This window comes from Sphaerodactylus townsendi, linkage group LG01 (assembly GCF_021028975.2).
Source record: "Sphaerodactylus townsendi isolate TG3544 linkage group LG01, MPM_Stown_v2.3, whole genome shotgun sequence".
Classification (NCBI taxonomy): domain Eukaryota; kingdom Metazoa; phylum Chordata; class Lepidosauria; order Squamata; family Sphaerodactylidae; genus Sphaerodactylus; species Sphaerodactylus townsendi.
Genome location: NC_059425.1, coordinates 178,757,207 through 178,775,914, shown reverse-complemented (window position 1 = coordinate 178,775,914; position 18,708 = coordinate 178,757,207). Strand labels below are relative to the sequence as shown.

At 44.2% G+C, this 18,708-nt stretch overlaps 1 protein-coding gene across 1 annotated transcript in view; it reads left to right on the top strand.

Moving 5' to 3' along the window:
• The window catches only part of COL4A2 (collagen type IV alpha 2 chain), a 174,461-nt gene that overhangs the window by 43,537 nt on the left and 112,216 nt on the right, over nucleotides 1-18,708 (top strand). The window contains 1 exon segment of the mRNA XM_048501030.1: nucleotides 741-821. Within this exon segment, the coding sequence (XP_048356987.1) occupies nucleotides 741-821 (81 nt within the window).

The following is an 18,708-nucleotide window of genomic DNA, read 5'->3' as shown; positions in this document are numbered from 1 at the left end:
AGACGCCACTTTTAAAAAACCTCGCGCATCGAGCAAGGTTTAAAAGCGGCACCTTCGCACCGCTTTGGGGGGAGCCAGCAGCGCCTTCTTTGCGAACAGCACCCCAGGGACCGGTTTTTTCCCGTCCCTGGGGCGCTGTTTTTTGGCCGTGTGGAAACGGCCAACCTTGTTCAGGCCTTGCAAACTAAGGGGTATGACTTCCTATATAGAATAAACCCTTTTCATGTTGGGTCTTCCTTCTTTCCTCAAATTACTGTCTTATCTTCTCATAATGGGACCAAAGTACAATAACCTCAGTTTCATCGTCATTGTAAGAATTATACTTAAATCTTTTGAAGTCAGTGGGCTCAGAAAGCTATAACTCCATTGATGACTGCACTATAAACCCTCTAGTATTGTTCCGTTTAGGATTCCTGAATGAAACCCGAAATACTCAACCATTCTTCCTTTGATTTGGGAGTGCTTTATCCATTCCTACACAGGAAGCCTGCTGGGTGACCTTGGGCTAACCACAGTTCTCTCAGAACTCTCTCAGCCCCACCTACCTCACAAGGTGTCTGTTGTGGGGTGTGGAAGGGAAAGGAGTTTGTAAGCCACCTTGAGACTCCTTACAGGAGAGAAAAGCAGGGTGTAAACCCCAAACTCCTCAACTCTTCTGCCTTCATTGCCTCCCCCAGCCACAGACTTGTCAATTGTCAAGTTGTTTAACTATATTTTAAATTTCTGCTTTGTTTTTTCAGGGAGGAAAATCCTATACTGGACCATGTGCTGGAAGAGATTGCAGTGGAGGTTGTGAATGTTTCCCGGAAAAAGGAGCTCGTGTGAGTACCGATGTCTGGTTACACAAAGAATTCTCTTACTTCTTCCCTAATGGCCAGGCCCAAAACCTAGTGAAGTCCACCGGACTTCAAAGCTAGATATATACTGAAAGGGGCATGGCTGCTGTCTGTGTTTTTCTTCAGACATTTAAATTTGAGCAAGACAAATGAATAAGCCTCTTTTGTATTCAGATACAACATAGTATGTTCCCCACCCTGTAAATGCCTATTATACAACATATGTTAGACCATGGGGCCCGCCAACGTCGTTCCTGGTTCCCGCCAAGTATTTTTAAAAAACGGGCGGGATTAGGTGTGGCTCTTACCCAGTAGAGCTTCTGATTGGCTGTGCAGATTTCAAAGTTTCAAACTCTGTATTTTCAAACTCTGTATTTTACAGAGTTTCTGCCCGAAATATTGAAGATTTGCTATTAGAGCTATAGATAGCCTTGTGGTTGGCCACGCCCCCCCCCCCCCCGTAGCAGCCATTCTGTATTTGTGCCCACCACCCTATGTCAGAATTCCACAGGTGCCCACAGGTTCAAAAATGTTGAGGACCCCTCTGTTAGATCTTTTCAGATATTTGGATGTATGTGAATAAAGGGAAGGGTGGAAAACTCCACCGCCCAATTATCATATATGTATAGAGCTGTTTTTCGTACAAAGGATGGTTGTCTCTATGGAATTGGAAACACTGAAAAAGCCAGAGTCCCAGCCGCATGAAGAGAATTTTATGCGTGTTAATGAGTTGCGATAACCCTGTATAGATTAGGGGGAGGGGGAGGGGGAGGTTTCTATTGCAGTCCCCTCCTGGCTTTCATTCATTTGATTTCTTCCTCTCCGGCCACTTCCGCACATGCAGAATAATGCACTTTCAATCCACTTTCAATGCACTTTGCAGCTGGATTTTACTGTGCGGAATAGCAAAATCCCCTTCCAAACAGTTTATTTTTAATTTTATTTATCTTCAAATTTATATACGCCCCTTCCCCTAAGGCAGTGGTGGCGAACCTTTGGCATTCCAGATGTTATAGACTACAATTCCCATCAGCTCCTGCCAGCATGGTCAATTGGCCATAACATCTGGAATGCCAAAGGTTCACCACCACGGCCCTAAGAGCTCCGGGCGGTGAACATCAAAATAAATAACAATATGTGAAACAATTATAAACAATAAATAAATAACATGGGCTCCTTAAGCCATAACATTAAAACCATAAAATACAGCGTTAATATAAAGTTCTCGGCGTCCGACAGTAAAACTTCCAATAAAACCCTCTCAATGAGGGGGAAAATGGTGGGACACGTTGTAACTATGGTCCCAGAATGTAAAAGGACCAAGACAAAGAGGGGCGCACTCAGCAGCCGGCCTCCCCAAAAGCCCGGTGGAACAACTCGGTCTTGCAGGCCCTGCGGAACTCACCAAGATCCCGCAGGGCCTGGACAGATGGATGAAGAGTGTTCCACCAGGGCCCTGGCCCGAGTGGAGGCCAGCCACGTCATCGAGGGGCCAGGGACCACTAGCAAATTGGCCTCTGCTGAACGCAGAGAAAGTGGATTGAAAGTGCATTATTCTGCATGTAGGAAGGGGCCTCCCTTCTCTAGTAGGCTCAGAGTATTTTACAACTTTGAGTTAAAAACAACATGCATCCCAATGAATACTTTAAAACTCCATTCACACACATAACCTTTATTAGGCATAAAAATAAAGATAAAAGTAGAAATAAATGGATATTAAAACAAGATCAAGTTCTCTTCTGTTCTTAAGTATGTGTAGCAATCACTTGCAGAAGAAATTTTGCAATCTTTTCCAGTTTTTTTTTACTTAGAAGCAGGGCAATTCCTGAATGGGTTGAACAAATTAATGCTTTATTAACTGTAGCCTGTAGTAACAAATATCTGATGCTTGCATATTTAGGGCAGAAGAAGATCATATGAGTAAGAGTCTCTACTTGATTTAAACAGGATGACCAGAATTAAAACGCCATTCTCTAAAATATATCTAGATTTCTAATTAGTTCCTTAAAACTATTATAGCCATCAGTCAGTAGATACCTAAAACTCCTGTCCTTCCATTAGATTGTACATTCATTGCCATCTGGATAGGGGCATGGAGCAGAGAGGTTGAAAGGGTCCAGTCGTACTTTCTGTATAAAATCCTTGGCTTGCCCCATTCTATTCCCTATGCAGCCCTGTGCTTAGAAATAGGCCAGCATCGGCTGGAAACTCTGGCCTGGTGCCGTACATTCAAGTTTTGGGCCAGGATTTGTTTTAATCGAGATGAACTGGACTCACTTACATCCCAGGGACACTCCATCCTCCACACAACCCAGTGGTGGGTTAAAATCGAAGCCAAACTTAATGAGTTGGGCATTTCCTTTGGAGGGACCCAAGCTAATGTTAACAGAGCAGGAGGTCTATGGGAGCTATCAAGGAAGGAGGACTTTTGATAGAGAGTTTCAACAGATGCTAGAGGAAGCTAATAAAACCTGTTCCCCGATCTCTCTGGGAATACCTGTGGATAGATTAATTGTAGCCCAGTACCTTTATCTCCTGGTTGAGGCCCGGTGGCGTAGAGCAATCACCTTAGCTAGGTGCAATGCCCTGCCTTCTTCCTTTAGCCTTGGACGCCACCTTGGAATTCCACATAAAGAAAGGAAATGCCCGTGTGACATGGGTTCTGTGGAAACAGTATCTCATATGCTGTTGAATTGTCCTTTTTATGAGATAGGTAGGAAGAAGCACATAATCCCCTTCCTGCATGGAAGTGAAGGCATTACAGATAAACAGAAGGCTATATATCTTTTAAACAGCCACAACTACGAGCTGTTGGAAACGGTGGCTAAATTTTTAAATGGTGTTATTTTAACTCGGCAGAAGTTGTAAAGGCTGTTATTATCTTGCTAAGTCAATCTTAAGCTATTTATATGCCATTAAAGGTATTTGAAATCGAGTGTGACTTTGGGAAGGGCTGTTTGACCAAACTGCCAAAGACATCTCAGTTTACTGTGGCAAGCTCTGTTTCCTACAAAAACACTAGCCCCTTTCCCCAATCCTAAAAACCTGTTCCAGCCTCTGACCCCACAATCCAGCATGTCTTCCTTCTCATGGGTAAGGAACTGCATCCTTGAACTCTATTTGACACTTGCTGCTTATTTTAAAAACGTATCCAGAGTACGTCCTATTAATTAGAATAATACAGTCGCCAAATCAGTAGTGTTTCACGGGGCTTGCAGTGCTGTGGAGATTATTATTATTATTTACTAATAGTACGCTAGTCCTAACAGCTGTAACCATTTGTGCGGTGATTAAAATCGTGTATTCGGCTTGGCAGGAAAACAGGCTTCTCATTTGCCTGGCACTTTAAAAAGTCCTTTGAATGCGCGACTCCCCTCGCAACACCAGTAAGATAAGTGGGACTTCTCAGAGTCATCTAGCCACAAACACTGTCAACTGTGTAGCTGCTTGCCTCATTAATTCATTTAGAAGCTCCAGAAGCAAGAGGAATTGATGGCGTGTTTTGATCTTACCATAGAGAGTGAGAAAATAGGGCCTATTGAAACATTTTCTTTGTAGTTTTCCGAGCGAGTCATCTATCCAACCGCGCTTGAGTTAATCAGCCCTTCGTTGGATAATGGGGGTCTAATAATGAAAAGAGCTCTATTGCAGGAAAGCTGGCGTTCCAATCAGGGCGTTGTGGTGGGATCGCTCCCTTTGACCATTGTGTTAATTAAGATAAAAGGCAGGAGAGTTGATTCACATCGCTAGACTTTCCAGAAGTCATTAAAATACTTGCTCAAATTGTTTTGCTGGTGAAGGAGACCAGTCGTAATTTACGAGCAACATGTGCGTCTCATCAACCGAAGCAAGGAAGCTTCTGTTTTAAGGACTTTGCAGAGGGAATGCAAGATGGATCATGGCTGGAAATATATAAAGGGATTTTTTTTTTTGAAAGTGTACTGCCAACAGTTGATGAAATCTTATAGAAATATATAAACTTGGCTGGTTCCTTTGCTGCTGTTAGCAATCCGAAAGTGGAAATATTTAATAGAAGTGCTCTCTTTATTCTCCTTCATTGAACACAGCTTTTATCTTTTGCTTTCCCTCCCTCCCTCCCTCCCTCCCTCTCGGGCCTTTTCCACACAAATCACCTAAAACGTTTTCAGCCCCCCCCCCCTTTACAACAATGCATGTTTGCACTCAACCTCTTGAAAATAATTCCTGGATGCCATTACATCAGGGATGTCCAACTCTGGCGCTTCAAATGTTTGTGGACTACAATTCCCAATTGGCCATGCCAGCAGGGCCTGATGGGAATTGTAGTCTGTGAACATCTGAAGCGCCAGAGTTGGACACCCCCCACCCCTTACATGATTTTCCCCTTTTATATTTTAGTTCTGTGTGCTTCAATGCTTCGCAGACTTGTGCTTCGTTCTCTACTCCTCGTATACGGGATACTTCGGAGATTGCCCCCGAAAAATAAAAGGGCAAACAAAGAAATGCTGCAGATAAACAGATGAGGGGGAACTGAGTGAGCTCAGAAAACGGTGGCCAAGGGGAAGTTCAGGGAAGCAGAGAAGCGTGGGAAACATCGTCAATACATCGCACAGTATCCGAAGACGTTTTCAAAATGTTTCAGCCAGAGAATCGTTTTAAAAGGGGATTCATTTAAAATGTTTAGAGGCTGGAAATGAAACGTTTTGAGGTAAAAACAATGCAGAACTCCATGGAGGAAATGTTTCATTTGCTTCCTCAAAATGTTTTGTGTGGAAAGAGCCTCTTTCTCTCTCTCTCTCTCAGGGTTGCTAGCCTCAGGGAGGACTAGATCTCCCAGAATTTCAGCTGAACTCCAGTTCTCCTTAAGAAAACAGCTGCTTTGGAGGGTAGACTCTATGGCATTATATCCCACTGGACTCCCTCTTCTCCCACAAATCCTACCCTCCTCAGGCTTCACTCCTCAAAATCTCCAGAAACTGTTCAACTCAGAGTTGCCAGCCCTAGACCTACTGACTCGTATCTTTTTCTGCCTTCATTTCTCATTCATTTACAGCATACTTTTCCTCATTCTAGGTCTTTTCCCTCCCTACCAGTAGGAAAAATAGGGATCACCTGGCATGTCCAATCAGATCCCTTCTAGATTTTAAGAGCGAACCAATGACCTAATTTCTCATGCTGGGTTTGGAGGGTTACTAGGCCATGAGAACAGGAGTCTTGGAGCTGCTCGAATTAGCTTCAGATTGCAAATGGAGGAAGAGGCAAGTTTCTTCGGTCACATCTGGTTTTCTATTGTTGGAAAGCTAAATACATTCTTTCATCCCTGGAACCAAAACTGACATAATACTGCATGTTTGCAGGTGGGCTTGACTCCTCTGAGTGGGTGTTTTTTTTTTTGCTGCAAACCTATTTTTGCTGAAATGTCAAGGGCTTGAAGATTGTCTCAAGTCTTTCATTGGGCCCGATCTAGACATCTGGAAGAATCTTCCAGCTGGTCCATCTAGAGCCCATTTCAACTGACTTCTAGACCCACAGGGAAAATAATTATGGAGGGGATTGAGAAAGGTAGGACAAAGTGGAAGAGTTTTGTTCCCTCGTTTCCTCCCAACTTGCATCCATCTCACCACAAAGCATGCTCTCGAGGTGATCAACCCCTCTGGGAATCATAGCACTGGACCATACTGGATCTTCAGGGACTCCATCCAAGGACAGCCTTGCCAGATGCTGGGCCTCCTAGGAGGGGTGGGGAACTGTCTCAGAGAAAGTGCCCCTGAAGATAATTTCCTCACGCTCCTTTAGGCTTCAAGGGAGAACTTTTCCTCACAACTGAAAGGGTCTGAAATGAGGGAACGGGAATAGGACTTTGAGGATTCGTGCCTGAGGATACATATCATGCAATCCAAATTTACCCCCATGTTTTAAGTTGCACATAGGAAGAAAGCTATCATGCCTCCTGTCCCGGCAAGCTAAGGGTATTCATGTAGGCACGCCAGGGGCACATCTGCCTGGGGACAAGGGGTAACCCATGTCTCCGGGTGCAACTAATCTGGTCATGTGGGAGGTGCAAAACCAGCCCCCCATGTGACCAGATGCCTTCCCCTGTGAAGAGTCTTCAGCCTCCCTCAGACTGGCCCACGCCGTCAAAGAGGACGATGTGGGCGGGGCCGAGGAAGCCTGAAGTCAGACCAGGCTCCCTGTAGTGCAGGCAGGCGGGCAGGCATGCCTCCCCGGGCTCTGTGGGGGGGAGGCGGGGCTCCACAGTGGGCGGCAGCATCACTCCGCCCTCCCAGGTTCCCCGCAGGCAGGCTTCTGCCCTCCCCAGGCCCTGGGATACCCATATTGGAGCGTAAGGAAGAACATAAACTGTGGTTTAGCAGATTTATTTATTTATTTATATTTTATTTTTATCCTGCCCTCTCCCTGTATAATTGGTATGATATAACGTTATAATGTAGTGTAGAACTCAGAGCTTTACCAAGCAGGGCAGACCTACCAAGCTGGCATGGCAAATGGCAGCGTGTCGGCAGTGTCCCCATCACTGATGTCACTTCCTTTGTTCCTAGAAGTGATGTCACACTGTGTTGCTGTCATTTCCAGACTGATATCATTCCCAGGCTGATGTCAGTGTGCCACCAGCCACAGCAACACACTTCTGGCGACATCGTTGCATTGCCAGTGAAGGGACCATGAGGTAAAGTTTTTCACCAGTTGCTGGGGGTGACGGGGCTGGTCACCCTATAAATTCCAGAAAGGATATGGGATCCAGAAAGAAGATCAAGAATAAAAAGCAAAAACATATCTATGTCTATAATTTAAAAGATGCAAAAATGCTTTTTCAGATTCCCTCATTATGCCTCACAGCCAACTCCTGACCAGATTCCTGTCCTCCCAGCTTCCTTTCCCTTCAGCCTTGCCTGAACCCCTAACCCTGCCATCTGCTCAAGCCCTGGAGGGATTAAGCATGGAACCAGTAACCTTTCCTCCTACAGAAGGGGTAGCAGGCAGAATAATCTAAACAGCCTGAGAAAATCTGCTTCAATTTGACCTTATAGCCTGGAAATGAATAGACAAAACACAAAGGCCGAAGGGCCCTCCTGTACTTCACATATCTCGCATTTTTTGATAGAGAAGTAATAATTTTTTTAAAAAGTAGATTATTCTTAATGCATTTTTTAATTCAGCAGTGTAACGATCTGTCTATTCTGATTCTGGAGCGATATGCCATTAGAGAACGAAACGCTGTAAATAATAAAGACAGGAAGCCAAATAAAGAGGGGTGGGGGGAGCTGAAGAATATCCTCCGTTGTTTGTTCTGGACCTCATTCTGGGACTCTCTTGTGTCGCTCGAAAAGGTCAGCCTCCTACTATTAATACACAGGAATTCTTCAAAAATGTTATAAATAACGCGTGAACAAAGGGACTTTAAGATGGCGCAACAAGAACTCTGCTGTGCCCCATGTCATCCCAGGACCATCCAAGATGAAGTTTAGATGGCGGAATTTAGTATGCATTGACACAAGAGACAAGGGCACATTCACACACCAATTAGACAGCCGTGCCAGACATTTAAATATTCATACTGATTTCCGAAATTTCCTTCTTGTCTTCAGATTATCCAAAAGATATCTCGTTGGTGGCATTCGTCCAATTGGCGAATGCTCAGAATTTGAGGGGTTGAATTTCACTTTCTAAATAGCGGTGCGAGAAATCCCAAAGTATTTCATTCTGATTTTGAATATTGGGCTTGTCACACATTTGGCTTGGGATATCATACAGGCCAGTGGTCTCCAACCTATGGCCCTCCAGATGTTCATGGAGTGCAATTCCCACCAGCTCTGCCAATTGGCCATGCTGGCAGGGGTTGATGGGAATCATAGTCCATGAACATCTGGAGGACCATAGGTTGGAGACCCCTGACACAGACAGTCTGAGCTAGAGCTGGAGGGACAAGTCTTGTGGGGGGGGGGGTTTGCTCTTTCTTCACCCCCTTGTGGGATCAAGATAATCAAGGAAAACCACTCTTTTCAAAAACCGTGAGGTAAATCAGCCAAACAAAATGGCAAGGCTAGATTAGAGAGCCAAGCTAGGCCATTTCCCTCCTATAAACAAACACACTCTCCTCCAAAAGTTGGAAACATTTCCATTTTTAAAAGTCATCCACAGTTTAAGAGACAGAAGACAGCTATCAGAACAGCAGTGTGAGAACACTGTCATTTGTATGTATCCCAGTGTGGTTTAGAACAATCTTGAGCATTAAAAAGTGGACTTTTTTTTGACTGTGTAAGGATACTGTATGCAAACCTACAACCCAAGTACAATCCAAATAAAGAGAGATGGCTCGTCCCTGTTTTCAGTGTATTAGATGTATTTTAGTGAGTTTAGACTTTTTGAGCTACCTTGAACTTTTTAAGCTGTTAAAGTAGAACTGAAAAGGTCAAATACATAATGCTGTACATTTGTGTGTGTGTAAATTAATACCAGCCAGCCACACACCCACTCATATTTACCTATCTAACTCTACACAACTCAAATGATAGTGCTTTTAGTAGTTAAGAGATCTAAGTATGGGTACGTAAGAATGCTAGGGATTTAGTTGCTGAGGTCAATTGTCAACAGAGACTGTCCAGTTCTTAAAATACTACTGACAGACAACAATTGACAACGAGCCTTTGGGGAAGGGCGGTCTCTCTCTCAGCCCCACCTACCACACAAGATGTCTGTTGTGGTTAGAGGAAGGGAAAGGTGTTTATAAGCCACTTTGAGAGCCCTTACAGGAGTAAAAGGCAAGGTATAAATTCCAATTCTTCCCTTCTTATATTCATTCTACCAACCTGTTATTTTCTGTGTCTGAGTTAGCAGCCTATTGCCCCAACCACCAAGATCTACCAGTGTAATTTTTCCCCCTCTCCAAAACACTTTTGTGTTTTGCCATCTTTAGAAGCTTCAGAAGCTAGTCTGTGCGTTTTTGACAACATGGTCTCATTTTTGGAGGGGATGCTTTCCTAGTTAAGAAAACATTACAGATTCATATTTAATTGTGGAAGATTAAGCTGCAAGATTATTGTAGGCAAGGTTAATGTTGCAGATTTAATTGAAAACACCTGGCAACAATGAACTTTGCCAAGTGGAAATACATTTTCTGTGGATATGTTTCTGCATTGTAACACACTGTGTTGTGCATTCCTCGTGAATTCTTGGAAGCTAGAAATGTAACCTTCCTTGAAAACTAATTGAAGACCAGTCCAGTCAACGAGAACCCCAACAGAGCCCTGTTGCTTTTATTGGGACCCTTATGCATGTGCCTAAGGCCCCTTCTGCACACGCAAAATAATGCGTTTTCAAACCACTTTCACAACTGTTTGCAAGTGGATTTTGCCATTCCGCACAGCTTCGAAGAGCATTGAAAGCAGTTTGAAAGTGCATTATTCTGCATGTGCGGAATGAGCCTAAGTTTCACCCATTAAAACCGGTGCAATTTGAAAGGAAGTGACTTTTTCTGGAGCACTTTACCAGGTTAGAAGTGACTGCCAAAAAGTACTTGAGAAGTGCAAAATTATTTTAGAACAGAGGTCGCCATGGCCTTCCCTTTGTATCAGAGAATAACTCAGAATTTTTTCATTTTCTTTGATTTTAACTTCATATATGTATTTATAATTCATATATTTATATTTGTAAAAGATACAATGTGTTGATATTATACAACACTATACATCTATTGTATGCATTTCTGAGTTTCTAAACTTTTTCTGTGTCGTCTGCTGGCCTTCGCTTGTTGTCTGCGGCTTTCGCAAAACTTTTTTTTCTTTTTTTATTGCTTTTTATTAGTTTTAAATGACAACAACAACAAAAATAACAACAGAGGAGAGGCAAACAAACAAAAAGCATAATCTCTCTAATGGAGAGACCAATGTCCCTTTTCCAGTCACATTCATACAAATAATACAAACAATAAACATACTTTTCCTCTTAGGAATCGTATAGAGTAACAGTTTTTGTATAGAACCTTTTTGTTGGACCTCCCTTTCTTTAAACTACTACATAATCTGTTTCATAGACATGATGGATCTGTTATGCCAAGATTATTGTTTACACAATTATATATATACTTAATATCTCTCAGAATTGTTTAAATTAAATTCAACTTGTGCAATAATTTCATTACATATAAGTTTGAGAGGTCTAATTACACTATAGTTACATTATACAAAGTTTGAATTTTTATCAGAGTAAACTAATTTTTAACAAACTATGTCATATTGTTGACGGAAAAATTATTTCAGTGGTTTCCATTCTTCTTCTTCATCATCTATTTTTCCTGTCTGGAAAGACAATGAAAGTGAATCCAAGTCCATAAAGACATATATCTTTTCTAACCATTCATCAATAAAAGGTATCTCCAGGGAGATATCCATTTAATTTCTTATGCCAACCCACAATATATCAAAACCACGATGGGTACGGTCGAGCTGTGGAAGAAATAACTATATGGAGCAGCAGTGGCGTAGGAGGTTAAGATAAGGTGACCATCCGTCCCGCTTTTCGCGGGACACTCACGCTTTTGCGTGACGTGTCCCGCGTCCCGTGGGGCTTTAGCAATGTCCCGGTTAGGGAATGTGCTCCTAACGACCACCGCTGCCCACGCGGCCCGCCAGGAGCACACTGCCTTTTGCGGCGGTGCTCCCTGGGCTGGAGACAGGGAAGCGCCCCAGAAGCGGCTGCCGCAGTGCCTTCTGGGGCGTTTCCCTGTCTCCAGCCTGGGGAGCGCGGCTTGTGTGTGTGTGTGTGCGCGCGCGCGCGCCCACCCCGCTTTTCAGTTTTGGAATTCTGGTCACTTTAGGTTAAGAGCTCGTATATCTAATCTGGAGGAACTGGGTTTGATTCCCAGCTCTGCCGCCTGAGCTGTGGAGGCTTATCTGGGGAATTCAGATTAGCCCGTACACTCCCACAAACGCCAGCTGGGTGACCTTGGGCTAGTCACAGCTTCTCAGAGCTCTCTCAGCCCCACCTACCTCTCAGGGTGTTTGTTGTGAGAGGGGAAGGGCAAGGAGATTGTAAGCCCCTTTGAGTCTCCTGCAGGAGAGAAAGGGGGAATATAAATCCAAATTCCTCCTCCTCCTCCTCCTCCTCCTCCTCCTCCTCCTCCTCCTCCTCCTCCTCCTCCTCCTCTTCTTCTTCTTCTTCTTCTTCTTCTTCTTCTTCTATATTATACCAAGTCCTAGGAATCTTAAAATCTTGTCAAGGGATAATGAATACGTATTGATTACGTATCATGTCTTTTTGGAAATGTCTGTTTTTCTTTTTCAGCTGAGTAGCAACTGCAGGAAGTTTTTCTGGTACTGCCCCCCTCCCAACTCTGGTCATGACCGATGCCAGACTTGTTTAGTTCAGGAGGTGACTGCCAGGAACTTGTAGTTCAGGGAGCCGGAGCAGTTAGTAAAAGTACAAAGAGACCTATCAAGCTTGCCTCGTTCAGCTTCTACTTGGAGCGGACAGTCTGGCATGTTCTCATTGTTCTTTTTTGTTTACAATATTTATACATTGTGGAGACCTACAGACAAGGGTAGATCTGTTTTTGAGAGCCAGCGTGGTATAGTCGTTTAGAGCAGGTGGATTCTAATCTGGAAAACAGGGTTTGATTCCGCACTCCTCCACCTGAGTGGTGGAGGCTTGTCTGGTGAACCAGATGCGTTTCTGCACTCCTGCATTCCTGCTGGGTGACCTTGGGCTAGTCACAGTTCTTTGGAACTCTCTCAGCCCCACCTACCTCACAAGGTGTCTAGGGAGAGGAAAGGAGTATGTAAGCCACCTTGAGTCTCTTTACTGGAGAGAAAGGTGGGGTATAAATCCAAACTCTTCTTCTTGTAGGAATCCATCCTTCATCTCCACTCATCTATCCGTCTCCTTTTCAAGATAGATCATTCTTTCATTTAAACTATTGAACATGGCCTCCTTTGGGTCATATTCATCAAAGGAGTCAACAATTTCAGTTGCATTCTAGACAGACTCTCCAGTTGAGGATATCTGCAAAGCTTCTATCGGGTCTTTGTGTCACATGTTCACTTGGTCTTGCCACAATGTTAAACAGAGGTTTGGGCAGAATGCCCTGCGTTTTGCAAGTAATAAGATTGACTCATCCTTCTATTCCATCAATACAAGCTGCCCCTTCTCACTTCAGCCCATCAATCTGCACAACTGTTAGTCCACATGGGTCTCATGACCTGAGGAAGCAACTTTTGTGAGGGAAGTGGGTAAGATTCTCAGACACTGGTACTTTTCCCTTAGTAAACTGTTGAATCCAACCTCCTACCAACAGTAAGAGTTGGACCCAGACTAATTTTTCCTCTCATGAATAGCATTACTGTCAGTGGAACAAAACTTTCCTATCTTGCCTCTCCCACTGTAGCCCACTGATCTCCTCAAAACCAATCTTCTGGGGGACAGGAGCCCCTCAGGAACAGCGTGAGAGACAAATTGGGAGTCTGCTGCAGGAAGATGGAATCGATGGAAACTACCTCACCCCTTCCGTTAACAGAACATTTAGCCTGAATACAACCCATTATATCATCAGTGTTAACAGGCTGTCCTATATCTTCTAGAATGGCAGTTCAAATATCTTGCAAGAGATGGTTGGTGCAGTCAGTAAGAGCCATCCTAGACAAACTGGGGATGAATTCAGTTTCAGAGATGAATTCAGTTACGTGCAGAGGTGAGATGAAGAAGGGTCATGATTGTGCCTTCAGGGGGGGGGGAAACTGAAGGCGTCTGTGAGAATCTGCAGTCTATATCAGAGACGCAACAAGAGTGAGAGATACTTTACTCTTTCCACGCCACCCTTTTTAAAATTCAGAATCTCTCTCCTTCCCCACTGTCCATCCGCCAGTTCCACAGGAAAGAGATTCGTTTCAAAATATGTAAAATAGTGGTTCTCTGTGGTTGCAACCCAGAGGTAGACTTTTGTGGCTCTCCTAGTTGGGTTACAAGGCCAGGAGAGAAAAGGTGGAGCACAGGTGTCAAACTCGCGGCCCTCCAGATGTTATGGAATACAGTTCCCATCATCCCCTGCCAGCTTGATGCTACCTCAAGGTAAGAAAAACGGGCAGCCGAGAAACGACTAGGGCCGCGAGTTTGACACCTATGAGGTGGAGGATCAAATGGAAGAGGAACTTCAAAGGTGAATTTGGGTTTGCCTCTCTGAGCGTCATGTGTGGAATGACCACAAAATGCAGCCTGCTCCTCTCAAGAATACTCTCAATCTAAATGCTTAAAAAATGAAATATAAACCTGTCCATGGGTAACATATGTGAGTTTCTTGTGCATTATGTTGAGAAAGAGGGAAGCTTTGCGTCTGCTTGCAAAAGATAGAGTCAATTTAGAAATCAGTCCCATGTAAATAGTTTTGAGAAGCGGTGGATTGAAAGGACGTCCGATAGACCAGGGGTCTTCAAACTATGGCCCTCCAGATGTTCATGGACTACAATTCCCAGCATGGCCAAGTGGGAGGGCTCATGGGAATTGTAGTCTATGAACATCTGGAGGGCCATAGTTTGAAGACCCCTGCGATAGACCATAATTTTGAGGAATAAATTGAATTTGGGTGCTGTGTGGTTTCCGGGCTGTATGGCCGTGTTCTAGCAACATTCTCTCCTTACGTTTCGCCTGCATCTGTGGCTGGCATCTTCAGAGGAAATAAATTGAATTATTTCCCAATTATTGCCCACCTTACCAGGAGGCAGACAATGTGTTGTGGGCATCATTAGAGGGTTGCACATGATAGGTTTATTTCAAAGATAATTTTCCCCATGAGCAGAAAAGCAGCTTAGGGCAAGGCTACCTCAAGGTAAGAAAAACGGGCAGCCGAGAAACGACTAAGGCATGCCGCCCTCTTCTTGTCTTCAACTTCCAATTGCAGATTTTTACCACAGCTTATATTCTTTATTTTCAAAAGATAGGGCAGGCATCTAATGTGTAATGTGTAAAATCTTGTTCAGTCCTAATGGATGGTAGTTGCTGTAATCATTTGACTTCAGGTATACTCTATCTCAGAAAAAGATGTTAGTAGGGTTATATATGCCTCTGCTGCAGAACTCAACGTGCCAGACCTTTTTTTGTTGTAGAATGCTCCCAGTGCCTACCAGTTTGCAAAAGGCGAGTATTGGGGATAATCGTTCAGTGAACTATAAATGCTCTTGTATCAAGTGTCTTGTTCAATAATGCACAAAATAAAGGTTTTGACAAAGTCAGCCCATAAAAATGAATGATAATTCTCATTTGGGACTATGTTCTAATGCGGAAGCATTCTTGGCCGCTGCACCTCAACTGACTGTACTAACATCTTTATCTGAGATGGAGTGAAATTCAGGAGTTGGTCTGGTGTATTCTACCACAGAATTGGTTGAGAAGTACACCAATATTGGGGGAATCCTGCAAAGTGATATTTACATCTCCTTTTAAACATGATCAGCCGATATGGTTATTTCAACACCGTTTGCAAACAGTCAGAGGCAAAAAGGTTGGAAACAATTGATTTACATGCCAGAGGGGGGGAAAGGCAGGATTCAATTTAAAAATGTTGATTAATCCTGAAGTAAAATATCTATTGGGCGTTTCTTTCCTCATTTATTCCTTCAAACAAGCTGCATAGAGAGGGTCAAACAGGGCCAAACATTCTCTGAGAGTCAGAAATATTTGCAATGGGAAAAAAAATGCATCTGAGCCTGTTTACCAAGGGAAAGGCGTAGCCTGAAATAATCCAGAGGGAGTTGAGCCAAGGAGTCTGATAGATGGTAAGTTGATTGCTGAGGCTGGATAAAATTTATAAATCAGGAAGCTAAGAATAAAACAGGAGGGAAAGAGGATCTCATATTGTCTAGAAAACATTCAAGACCAAAGTAAAATTGGGGAGGGGCAGTGCCTCAGAGGTAGTGCACCAGGTTGGAATGGTGAAGGTCACAGATTTGATTCCCAGCACCTCTAGTTAAAAAACTACTAATAGGTGGTGGAGGGTCGGGGACCGTTTGCACACTAGCATGCGAGCGGCCCCCACTTCGGCCCCCCAATCAGAGAGGCGCCTCTGCACGGAGCCGCCTCTCGGTCAGCCCCCTCCACTGACGTTCATGTCCAGTGTCGCTCTGAAGGGCTGCAGGGACCCACCCACGCTGCCCTCCGACCTCCAGAGCATGGGCAGGTCTCTGCAGTCCTCCAGAGCGATGCTGCACATGAAGGTCAGTGGAGGTGACGGAGAAAGCGGCGTCTTCCCAGCGGTGCACTTCGCACTGCACCGATGGGAAAACGGCGCTTTGCAAAAACCTCGCTCATTGAGCGAGGTTAAAAGTGGTGGGTTCACACCGCTTCTGGGCAACCAGGTTGGTGCTGCTGAGATGCAGCAGTGCCTCCTGTGTGAACAGCAGCCCAGGGACTGAGTTTTTGCTCTCTCGGCCGCAGTGCGGAAAGGGCCTTAGACACTGGACAGCCGCTTTCAGACTAATTTTGATCGACGAAGGGTCTGCTGCAGAATAAAAGCAGCTGCATGCATTCATGTGTAAATATCGAACAGAAATTACTACTACATTGTCCAGCTTCACTTGGTTGGTTCTCAAGGAACCTAATTGAGTTGAAAGGGGCCCTGGTGCATTCACAACGATACTATTGCCCCAGTCCTAGGGCATTCACTTGAAGATGTTAAGAGCATCCCGCTGGCGCATGCGCTGGGATGTGATAGGATAGCCTGGAAGGGCCATTCCTCTGTTGCACCAAGCTGGCCCCCACAAATACGATGCTGTAAATAGAATGTTGGGCGTGGACCTGAGTTCAAATTCCTTGTCACCGATGAAACACGATGTGCGGTCTCTGGCTGACTATCCTTTCTCAGATATAGACCAGTTTACCCTTAAACTGATGCACTGCAGTTTCAGTGGCTACCTTTCATGTGTTTATAGCTTTGAAAGGAAGCCTATTGCAGGCAGTGGGGAAATGGAGTGCTTAACTCTTTCCCCGCTGTTCTCGGATGTTTTCTTTCTTTTCTTTTTTTTAAACTGGAGGCTGCTGCTTTTCTTCAGTGCGACTAACAGAGAATCCGACGGGCCTTCAGCTCACTACTAGAAAAGGGAAGATTGTTGAGGCTGCTCTGTTCTTTGTCTTCCAGCCCAGAATGCAAAGATTTATCGTTGCCCCTTGAAACCTCCCAGCATTTTGAACACTTTTAAAAGCTTATGGTAATCATAGCATCATATTTACCCACCCAAGAAACCTAAGACGCTGAACACTATCTTCTGTTTTGGATTACTTTAATTTCTTGTTGACATATTTAACCATTAAAAAATAATTAATGCAGGTTTCACCCCCCCCCAAAAAAGACACATCAAATAGATGTGTCTCCCCCCCCCCACTAAAACATTCCCTTTTCACTAGACACAGTGTATAACAGACTTTTCTCTGTGATACACCTCTGAAGATGCCCGCCACAGATGCAGGCGAAACATTAGGAACAAGATCCACCAGACCACGGCCACACAGCCCGGAAAGCCCACAACAACCAGTGGAATCCGGCCGTGAAAGCCTTCAACAATACATCAAATAGACCTTCCCAAAGACCACCGCTTTCAGATTTCAATCTTTGGCCATATTTCTCACACACGTTTCAGCTAGAATTGCTTCTGTGCATGGACTGTACATTGCACAGAAAGCATTTCCCTGCCTTTCCATAAGATCTGCAAAGGTTTCCACGTCTGACCTTTGGTATATTTCAGTCTTTCTCTGCTACGGTCTGGGATCAAGCAGGAAAAATCTCTCATGCCCTTTGACTTCATTGATTGAAAGTATGAATGACACATTTTTGGATTATTTCCAGCAGAAGGATTCCGTATAATGCGGAGGTGGGCAAAACCTGTGTTCCCGCGTGATGCAGTAGCGGCGTGTCCTTCATTCCAATTCCCATGCTGCCTGCAAGCGGGTCGTCCTGAGAGATGCCCAGCTCTGCGAAATTAATTTCACTTTAGCCTGAGATGCTTTCCAAGAAAAGAAAAGGAGTTGGACAAAAACCAGATCTGTAGACGCTGTTCTCATATTAAATGGTTATATTCGTTAGAATGACTTGAGCATTACAATCCCCCACTGGGACCCAAATCTCTACTGAGCTAGGAAAAACTAGCTGCAAAGGTTCTTTCTTGCCAGGGTAGGAAGGTGTCTGCATTTTCCCAAATATGGAGTGACTGCAGATGACGCAAATATAGGAAGGAATTTGAGGAATGGGTGTGCGTAGAGACGTGTGGAAATCCCTGAAGCACTGTGAGCTCGAGCTAACCTCCTCTACATTTCTGCTCTGGCTATGATTATGATGTAGTTAAAGCAAACATGAGCCCATGTTTGAGCAGAATCACAGCCCCTTCTCATGCCAGTGAGCCAACTGTGTTGCAGGTCTAAATAGTCTCAGTGCAGTTTGCTTGGGTGGCAAGAGCTGTATAGCTCAACTGGTTGGTAACAGTGCTTGTCAGTTGCATATCTTCCGGATTACACCCCTCCACTAACACATAACCCACCTCACTGACCTCCACGAATTCTGAGCAGGACAACCAGGTACCAGAATAACTGTCGAGAAATGTCTGAGTAGCATCAGTAATTTTTCCAACGTGGACTAGTTATGAGTACTGACTGGCAGGATCTGTAATGTGTGGACGCATAACCCTAATCTTTAGGGTGGCTTGGAACTGACATAGGATAAGTGGAAGAGTTTAATCTACTTGGGATTTCAAAGAATGCATGGTATGCGCACGAATGAAGTTTCAGCAGTAGTTTCAAGGCTAAAAGCAGACTCTTTCAGGTTAATATAGTAACTCATTTACAATAAATAGTACATTTGATAAAAGAACAACTGAACGACTCATATGAGCCACTGTGTCTA